This window comes from Morone saxatilis, unplaced genomic scaffold (genome assembly GCF_004916995.1).
Source record: "Morone saxatilis isolate NCDOM2014 unplaced genomic scaffold, NCSU_SB_2.0 Contig17, whole genome shotgun sequence".
In the NCBI taxonomy this organism is placed as follows: Eukaryota; Metazoa; Chordata; class Actinopteri; family Moronidae; genus Morone; species Morone saxatilis.
In genome coordinates this window covers 25,069,918-25,080,474 of record NW_023339729.1, presented here as the reverse complement: position 1 = coordinate 25,080,474, position 10,557 = coordinate 25,069,918, and the positions used below count along the sequence as shown (strand labels likewise).

Here is a 10,557-nt window from a genome sequence, read left to right as displayed (position 1 = left end):
CAAATAGGATTGTGTTAAATATGTGTGTGTGTGTGTGTGTGTGTGTGTGTGTGTGTGTGTTGGTTGATTATGGATCTAATTATCTGATCTGAGTCCCACAATGGGAAGTCACTGTGCCCATTTCGAGGTGTAATATTTTCAATGTTTGATCTTGAAGTAATCCCAAAGTATTCAGATTAGATTGCACTGGATTACAAACATTGCTGTGTAATTTGTATTAATTAACTCACTACAGTTCAAAGTAATCTGACCAAGTGATTAATGAAGCAGAATACAGTTACTCTGCACAATGGTTGCAAATTGTCAAATGAGATCATTAGATTTTATATTGGTCGTTTGGATTAGATTAGCGTTAAACTGTTTCCCCTTACATGTATGACTCACATCGAGTGGGAGTGGAGCTCTGCAGTCTGATGTTCAGTAAGTGGAGCAACAGCAGGATCTGAATGGAGTGGGTGTAACAGCAGGGATGATTCAATATAAAAGAAACAACACACAGTCTCTGGATGCAGAAACACAATACATCACTTCCAGAGTCTGCGCTGCTTCTGCTGTGTTTACCTCCAGGATGATAAGATGATCCAAAGATAAATGGAATAATTAATAATCCACGCACTGCTGGATAAAAAATTTGTTCAGGGGGCAGATTATGCAGGAGAAAAAGTAAAACAAAACACAAGCAGTCTTTAGTCAGCCTGACAGGATCTTAAATAGGACTTCAAGTTGTGCCTGTAAACGAAACGGAAGGAACAAGAGGGGAGGTTGTGTGTGTGTGTGTGTGTGTGTGTGTGTGTGTTTGTGTGTTTGTCCTGATGCCAACATGTGTCTTACTGACTAACGAGACACTGCACTGCAGACAGCAGCAGTTGTGTGTTGCGTCACTCGCCCCACCGTTGCATAATTCACAACTTCACTGTCAGAAAACGACACAAATATAGAAAAATACGCACAACCCTGCACACATATACAGTATACACTGTCAGAAAACAGAATGAATCCTTGTTTGTGGCTCCTCCTCAACAGTCTGGCTCCAAATCAACTTCCTCACTGAGATTCTCTCTCTGCTTCTACACTCTCTGCCTGCCAAATACTACCTCACACACACACACGCAGACTCACACAAATGTACACAATTCTGGCAGAGCTGCATTCAGCTAAATAGGTCAGCCTTATAGAGTGAAAGAGGCAGAGGAGAGAGCATTTGCAGCTAATGTGCTATATGTTCTCTCCGTCTGGATTCTGCAGATTTAATAAACACATGTCTTCCTCACACTTATTATTCCTCATATTATTTCTTTGACCTCCAAACATTCTTTAAACTCCTTGATTTCCCCCCATGCTGCCTAAAAGTTATGAACATAACAGGTTTCAGAACGTGCGACAAATATTATTCTTATATGCTTTAGAATGATAGCTAGACTGTATTAGGGCGGCAGGATATAGTAAAAAAACTAACAAAAAAACACCCCAAAACTATTAAAATCGTGGTGATGTGACATTTGTTGAATAAACACATTTTCTTACATCTGGAGAACAACATTTGTGGGTCAGGAAGTTTCTGCAGCTCTACAGTACTTCATTATGATGCTGCATTTTACCAGACTGTATATAAAGAAAACTGTATTTACACAATTACAATATGATTACATCAAAGAGAGACAAGCCGTGCACCGCATAATCCAGATAATCCATCGACTGCGGAGAAGAGAGTTTCTGGGAAGAGAGGTAGCTGTTGTCTCTTTTGTGTTTTGGTAAATTGACCTTTTAATAACTCAACAGGCAACAAATCCCTTTTACAAGCCCGAGTGCCACTTGACTTTCCGATACTTGATCCCCTGAATTATACAGAAATAATGTAATGTGATGTACTGCATCCAAATTTGACCTGTGTTTTCTTCATCCTTTTAAGCTGACGAGTTGAATATAATTAGACAAAAATCTGTGATTTGCCATTTTTAAAAGTTGTCCTTCAGTTTTGAAACATAATTTTGCCATTTCGATGTCATAGCAGGAGAAGCACAGGTGTAATTAATAACAAGGTCTATTTAATGGATTAATAGTACGTTCCATTTACTTCAGTGCAGTGTCCATTTGTGCAGGACAAACTATAATTCAGCAAAGAAGAGTTGATTGTATGAAATAAATAAACGCTGCATCAACCATTACAACTTATACTAAAATAGGAAGGGAGGGACTGTTAGTGCCAATGACGTTTGCTGCTTATTGTGGTTTTAGGAGCATTTATTACTTATATAATTCCTGAAACATGGCTTGACCATATTGCTAAAATCTCATTCACTTTAATGTTTCCTGCCAGATGAGAGGTAATTTAAGCATTTCAAAACAAAAAGAAAGAAATACAGTTTCATTGTGAGTCCTGGATATCACAGATATTTACTTTATATACAGTATCTGTCTTTTTGTAACATCATAGAAAGGCTACTTTATACAGTGCTCCCTGTAGTGAATGCATCCTTTGTTCCTGTCCATTCATACTGTGTCCGATGTCAGGGACCACCTCGTTTAGATGGAGAGACCTGCACATGTGTGGACTTCAGAGGAAGCTAAAAATAAAATATCATTGCAGGGGATCCAGCTTAACAGCGACCAAAAGAAAGAAACTACCAACAGAGTAATAGAGTGCTCGCTCATTGAAAATGCTTCAGATTACTTTGGATGAACACATATGCTGTGAATGGCACTTTATTACGTGCACTTGTGTTTGTAGGATAAGCTGATCAGCTGATACAGACAGCAGATGGCAGGAAGACAAACTGGAAGTACAGCACACTGAATATTTTATACTCAGCCTCCTGGGAGACCGTACAGTGACAAGGATAGAGAGAGAGGGAAAGGATTCAGAGGGAGAAAATAAATGGCTATGGATAACAGGGCAGCCGTGTATTATTTAGATCAATATCTGTCAATAGAAGAGCTGGTTAAAGGTCCCATGTGTAACATTTAGGAGGAACAATTGGTAGAGATGAAATGAAATATTCATAGCTATGTTTTCATTAGTGTATAATCACCTGCATATAGGAACTGTTGTGTTTCCGTTACCTTAGAATGAGCTGTTTAGAACCGTCCACCATGTTGAACCGCCATGTTTCTACAGCAGCCCAGGCAGGACAAACACAACACTGGCTCTAGATATGGCCTTTCACATTTTTCCTGAGTTTCCGTAGTTTCTCCGACACACTTCACAGCTGGTTTTCATTCCCAGGTCGTCACGTACAGATGCCGGCGGTGTTCAGCTACTTGCAATCTGAGACTTCACCACTAGATGTCAGTAAATCCTACACACTGGTCCTTTAAGTAAAGTCCTACAATAATTACAACAGTTCCTCACTAATGAAAGATAACTGACAACCGTACATTCAGTTTTTTCTGGTGCAGCCTTCTAGTACCTTTTTATCATCATCATCAGTCATCATCAGTCATATCGGTGCAACATCGGACTATTTTTATTCCAGCTCATAAATGCACTATATCAGCTGCCATATTGGCGAATGTTTCCCCTTTAAAATCGGTATCAGTCTCAAAAATCCCATTTAGGTCGGGCTCTAACATCTTGTACCTGCTATCACTCAGGTGAGTTTGGTTTCTGAGATGATAACATTTGCTTGCTTTCCCTTTTTGGAAACTTTATTGGGTAAGCTGATGGAGGTGATATACAGGAAGTTTGAGATCTCCAATGTGAGTCAAAGCTCTTACTTGGCCACACTATTATCTTAATTTTGAAGCTAACTCTGTTCTCGTAGTGTAATTTGTCTCATCATAGAAACTCTTTAGTTTGAGCTTTCAGGCAGAGGGATGCAGACTCTGGTCCAGGATTTGTGTTTAATGTTCCCATCTGGCACTGAAAAGGTTCTCTGTACCCGCACGCTACTGTTGCCATTGTTCACAGCGGGGAAGGTGTTACTTGGCCGGCTTCATTTGTGCCAGACATACTGCTTAGCATTCAGGCCAAAAAATCCCTCCGTAGTCTCACCAGACCGGCGGACTCTGTTGCTACACCTCTGCAGTGTCTTTGAATGTAGTGAAATCAGTGTTTTACCAATTCTTGGCAGGAAAATGGATGATTTATTGTCCAAATACTGCGTCTCCCATCCAACTCTTCGACTATCTTCTACAGACAAGACAGACATTTTTTAATAATCTAAAATTCTCAAAGCTCAGAAGATGATGTTTCTCCAGTGTCCTACACTGATGATAATGAATTGAGTTATACAAAGACCCAGTGGTTTAATGACTTGACGTAGGACTTGATAGCCAAGACTGACTTGGGACTTGTTACACTTTTGCCCTTACAATCTAGTAGCATCTTAATGTGTAGGATTTAGTTTCATCTAGCTATCTTGCAGTTTTTAACTCCCTCACTTCACCCCCACCTTTCAAGTACGAAGGAGAAACTACGGTGGTTGCTTAACCCTATCTAGACCCAGTGTTTGGTTTGTCAGTAGATCTACAGTAGAGAGACTTGTAGAAAGGCCGTAGTTTCTCCTACACACTTCACAGCCCTTCCCCAGTACCAGGTTGTCAAACACAGACGCCAACGGCACAACCACACAAAGTCCTGGGTGTGCTGCTACAGGGTCCAGGTAGAAGAAGACGTACAAACCAGGAAGTCCAGTCTGATTTACTAAAAGTTACTACACCACTGCTTTGTGTTTCTCTGTGGCAGCATCCACTGCTGCAGGGCTCTAATTGAAATGAATGAGGGAACCTGCGTTTTACTGCCGCAGTGCCTGAAAGTGTTGTTACAGAGAGAGAGAGAGAAAGAGAGAGAGAGAGAGACAGGAGGAGAGAGAGCAAAAGAAAGACCTTGTTTCTAATCCCCTAGCCTGTGTATGTCTACGATCTCATGCCTCTGTGGCAGTCACATAGGCCTGATGTCCTGTGGCTTTATAGAAACATACATATGGAGATCACACTGGACAGCTGGATGTTGGATATGTAAGATTATCCTGCAGCTTCTATTTTGGATTAGCGTCTTTTAAAGGGTTAGAAAATTCTATCGTCTGTGCATTTGTAAAAAACCTTTTAAAATATGCAAAGTAGTCCAGTTAAAAACAAGGCTTATGTAGAAAATGTGATTTAAAATGAGCAGAAATGTAAACATGTGAGCTTCTGTTTGCTGTAAACAGAGGCTTCCTTCAAGGTGTCCTTCTCTGTTTACCTCCGTCTCTTCCTGTCCTCACCACAAACCCAGCAGAAAACGCTGACTGTGCAGGGTCCCTTGAACATGCAGCAAGGCAGTGATGAAGAGCAAGGCCCGTGATTGGCCGGCGAGCACCCCACCCATTTAAAACTCTACAATAAAGCAGGAGTACCAGCTGACTCCACACAGGAGAAAAGACTGTTCTGCTGCAGCGGCACTGCATGCTGGGCTTTAGCTCTCTCTTTTGATGCAGGGAGGGGTCATGCAGACTGCGAGCTCTTCTCCAGCTCGTATTTACACAGATACACATCCACAAGACTCAAGTGCTAACTAATGAGCAGCCTTAAAGGAGCAGATAAAGAACAATGCTCAAGGGTAGCTCTGCTGTCTGCTTGGATTTTTCAAACCCTCCTGAACTATTTTGGTTTTTGTTTCTGTGTGTGACATTATGCAGCCAGTAACACAAATAAATACAAATAAATGTTATTCCCAAACTGAGCATACATACATACAATGAAGGAAAAAGTATGTAAGTCAATTGTGGTCCAGTGTGCAGCTTATACAGTGTGATCCAGCAGTGCACAGACACTGAGGATGGACTTTACACTGAAGGAGGAGACATCTTGTGGAAAACTTTAAAAATGAACAATATTTCCATGCTTTTTAAAGATTCTAATGTGGAAATTATACTTATTTGACCTTGTGTGTCTCTAAACAGAAGTAACTCCTAAATTCTTTCCCCTTTCCCTCTTAAATTTCAGTTACTTAATCCTGACCCGGTGCTGTGGTGCGAGTCCAGACCAGGACAGAAGAACAATGCTTTTACCATTGCCACTGAGATGAGATTTGGCAGCCAAGCATACGATTACAAGTGACACTAATTGGCCAGTAACCATGGTTAACAGGGGGCCGATGTGAATGCCTGTTCCAGATGGTTTTTGAATTAAACAAGCGTGCTTCGTCAGTGGGCTACCTGGGCTTTATCCTGACGAGCTCACATGGAGAGGACCTTCCCCCTGTAATTACCTTTTACCTGATCTGTGTTTGATCTCTGCAGTTCCATTAGGTGCTCACTTGGGACATATTATCACTGTCAGGTGATAATCTCACATAATCGCCCTTCAGTACTCTCTTATTTTAGTCCAACTATCCATTAAACTACTTCTACACATTTAAAACCGTCTGCTTCCCAAGGTTGGTGCACACATTTCCTCACCACCCACATACAAAGAAAGAAAATCAGATGAATGATGGGGTTGTCAGGCTGATGAGATGTGCTTTACACAAGTGCTAAGCAACAGATAAAAAGGGATCAGGATGAACAGGCCAGTGCACCCTCACCTAGAGGTTACCATGGTAACTAAAACACCCATCAAATACCAGTCTCCCAGTGGGCTCATTTCCCCTCCTGTATGCCAACACTAACTCTGGCAGGACAGCCGCCAGAAGTATTGCTGCTTTGAGGAGCCGTGATGAAGATAAATAAAAGGCTCCGAGACAGAATAAAGTATTTTATAATCATTATTATACAGAGTTCTTACTATTTAGCTACTTGGTGAGGACTGGAGGCAATTAGCTGACCATTTATAATCTCCACAGCAGGTATTTGCTGATCAGATCTCTCATTTCTACACATTTACAGTAAGACTAAATAATAATATCACATCTGAATATAATATAAATAATATTACACTAACACTAACAATAATGTTACTTTTCTCTTTTTCCAATGTGGCTGCAGTTAAAAACATTGTATTTATAAATAAAGTTTCACCTCTGCCAGACACACACACACACACACACTCGCCCCCTGTGCGCCCTCCTCACCTTTCTTGAACTCCTCCAGCATGGCGTCCAGTTTGGTGTCGTTGAAGACGCAGTGCAGCGGGTGTTTGTAGAACAGGGTGATGGTCTTCAGCGGGGTGCAGTCGTCCGGGTCCACGAACGCCAGGTCCTTGACGAACAGGATGTCCACGATGTTGGACCGCTCGTTCTCAAACACTGGTATCCTCGTGTATCCACTCTGCATGATATCCGACATGGTGTTGAAGTCCAGCACTACGTCCGAGGCCAGCATGAAGCAGTCGGTCAGCGGCGTCAGGACGTCCTCCACGGTTTTGGTGCGCAGCTCCAGCGCGCCCTGGATGATGTTGAGCTCCTCTTTGACCAGGTCGTGGTAGGGGTCGGTGACGCGCAGCATCTCCAGGAGTTTCTCTCTGGTGTAAAAGTTGGAGATCTCCTGGTTGAGGATGAGGTCCAGCAGCTTGCTGATGGGGTAGGAGATGGGGAAGGAGAGCACCATCAGCAGCCGCGTCACCCAGATGGTTTTGGAGGCGATGGCCAGACCGTGACGCGACGCGACCGAGTGTGGAAGAATCTCCCCGATGAAGAAGATGCCGAAGGCGCAGATGACCGTGGAGAGCCAGGTCATGCCCAGGATCTGGCACATCCACACGGCCAGCGAGGCGTTGATGATCGCGGTCCCCAGCAGCAGAGTGCACAGGACGTAGTTACCGTGCCGACGCACAGACTCGATTTTGCGCGCGTAGTTCTGCTCCTTGTCGGTGCCGCTGTTCTGGAGGACCTGCAGCTCCACCGGGTCCAGCGCCAGCAGGCTGAGGTTCAACCCGCTGAACAGGGCTGACAGTCCGAGCAGCAGCACGGACACCAACACCTGCAGCCAGAGCTCCGGGACAGCCGAGCGCTCCGCCACAGCCACCCAGAAATCCCGGGTCCGGTAGTGTTCCCATTTGGACCCGTCGAAGGCGCACATGGAGTAGTATTTGATCTTCTCCCCCCTCCGCAGGTCCTTGGCCAGCAGCTCCACCAGCACCGAGTTCTGACTGGAAGCAGACTTGAAAGAACCTAAAACCTCGATGTCGGACGTCCTGGCGTTCTTGTCCATGCACATGTTCCGCTTCGGGTGAACTTGTCCCTCTCGCCCGGGAGTTGGCTCCTCGATGAAGGCGATCCAGGGCGCGGCGTTGTTGGCGCGAGTCCCCGCGGTGCGGTTGAGCCTCTGCGGGGAGGTGGAGTAATAAACCCGCAGCATGAAGCGGGTCCCCTCGATGGCTTTCAGCACCCCGTCCTCCACGGACAGCTCCGCCCCGGTCTCCTCCGGCCGAAAGCCGAGCAAGCCGAGCGCCGGGGCGGGGAGCAGAGAGCAGGCGGCCAGGGAGAGCAGCAGCAGGCGGGAGGGAGACAGCGGAGCCCCGCGGGAGAGCAGGGCTCCGGTTCGGGACCGCGCGGCCGCATCCTCCGCAGCCATCATGCGGTGTGAGATGCTCGCTCAGTCCAGGGCTCCGTGGTCACGTGGTGCTGCGTGGTTCCGGTCCATGTGGGGAGAGGGAGGGACCCGCAGTTCTAACGGCGGTGAGTATGATGTTCTCAGAGAAGCATGCGCGCTCCACTGTGCCGTGACGTAACTTTCTAATAATAGCCTCGAGCTCACTACCATGAACGTGACTAATGCTACTGTAGTTTGTTTATTTGTTTATTTGTTTATTGATCTCAGTCGCTGATTTATAGTGAATGTAATGTGTTCTATGATCATCTGCGCCAGTGTCACTTTTAAACGAGTTGTGGTGTGCGCAGGGGCGTTTCCACACTTTTCTGACTGGGGGGGCACTGACTTACGTTGGGGCGCGGGGGGGGGGGCATCACGTAGCCTACGTGTCTCAGCTTTCCGTCATTCCCTGTTTATGCCACTCCAGTTCTGTTTAGGGACCCCAGTATGCCGATAATCAGATATTTTCACCCTGAAGCTTTAAAATGGAGCCGTTAGCTCTAGAAAACAGCGTGGAGTGGAAGAGTTAGTGGTCATACACAGTGAGCTTAAGGTTCAACATCACTTTATTGGTACCTGTAGGATCTGGTTTGTCCTTTTGACAAAACAAACAAACAACAGAGACAGAAAACAAACATGATACAAACATGTTAGAAACATGATAAAGGATGAAGATAAAAGATAAAAGTGCCCGGCTTTAAAAATCAGGACTTACAAAGAGAACAATAACTTGATCATATTTAACAATAGAAAATCTATTACTATATATTACTAATAGAAACTGTACTATGATTATAGTGACTTATAGTGTATTGAAACAACTCAATCCTTAATAATAATATAAAATCACTCTCTAAGAACAGCTAAAGTAACACTGTGTTTGCACATTTTTATTATAAATCTGTTTACTGTATTCCATAAAAGTCCCAACCTGACTTCTTTAAGCCTTACGTTCTTGTGTTGAAGACCTGATGTGTAATAGAAACATGGTTCCACCTCCACCAGGTCACAGAAGATCCCTTCAGTTGACTGACCGAAAGAAGTGCTGAAAACCATTTATTGACCAATTATTTACATTTACAACGGCTGTCTTCAGATTGCTGTAAAAACACTTGATTAAACACTTACTAACCCTTATAACTGCACACATGAGGGTCTATAGAACATCAACCATCTTCAAGCCTCCAACCCAAAGTGTCTTTTTCCAGCTCTGATTGGTTGTTGTTGTTCGGGTCCAGTGGATTCTTGCAAGTGCCGTTAGGAGCCACTAGGAGGAGCCAGAGGAACCCTAGTCTTTCACAGACACACAGATACAGTGTAAGTTATATATTTATAACAAAACATTAGTTACAAGAATAAATCGGCAGTTTCCAGTGGTAAACTATAATTTATGTGACCTCTGCATTGGAGTCATTCAGTCTCTCACCAGGAGAACCGTTACTCTAACCGGTTCAGCAGTCCTTTCTTTTTAAATGAAAGCTTCAATAAGATGAGAAGATGAGAAATGAAGGTCCAAAACATTTACAATCAGTAATAATCTGTTTACTACACACGTCTTCTTCAGTCTTAGTAGAAAGTGGTTCCACATTTTGGTGTTTTTGTGGATAAACCGTCTGGTCTGACAACAGCAGCTAATCCCATCCTGATGTTAGTGTCCAAACAATGTTGCCTAAAGTCCCAAAGACCTTGAACATCAGACGGAGAGAAAGATGAAGACAGTGTTTGGATTGATTGGATCCTGGATACAAGTACAATACGCACAACGTGACCAAAAGTATGTGGACATCCAAACATTACACTCATGTGTGATTGTTGAACACCTCAATCTCCTCTCTTCGCGTTCAGTCTGTCCACCAGATGTTGGACCCAGATGTGAGGTCCAGCAGGGAGATGTTGGCTCGCAGTATCAGCTGTATTTACTTTGCTCAGTCTGCCCCTTCTGTCCCTGCCCTGGTTGTGCTGTATCTGGAGCTGCTGCAGTGAGTGAATTTCCCCAGTGTGGGATCAATAAAGTCGGGGTCCTGTGCTTTTTCCACACCAAACTGGGAAAAATATTTCTTTACGTACGATGGAATCAACAAACTGTCACAATGCTGGAACAACACTATTT

The 10,557-nt window shown here is 44.0% G+C and overlaps 1 protein-coding gene across 1 annotated transcript in view; it reads right to left on the bottom strand.

The window, feature by feature from the left end:
• LOC118327632 (metal transporter CNNM1-like) overlaps positions 1-8,688 on the bottom strand; it is a 25,166-nt gene extending 16,478 nt beyond the window's left edge. Inside the window, exon 1 of the mRNA XM_035661062.1 lies at positions 6,989-8,688. Coding sequence (XP_035516955.1) covers positions 6,989-8,432 — 1,444 coding nt within the window. The 5' untranslated portion in view covers positions 8,433-8,688. The remainder of the gene's footprint in view (positions 1-6,988) is intronic.
• Between the last annotated feature and the right edge of the window lie 1,869 nt (positions 8,689-10,557).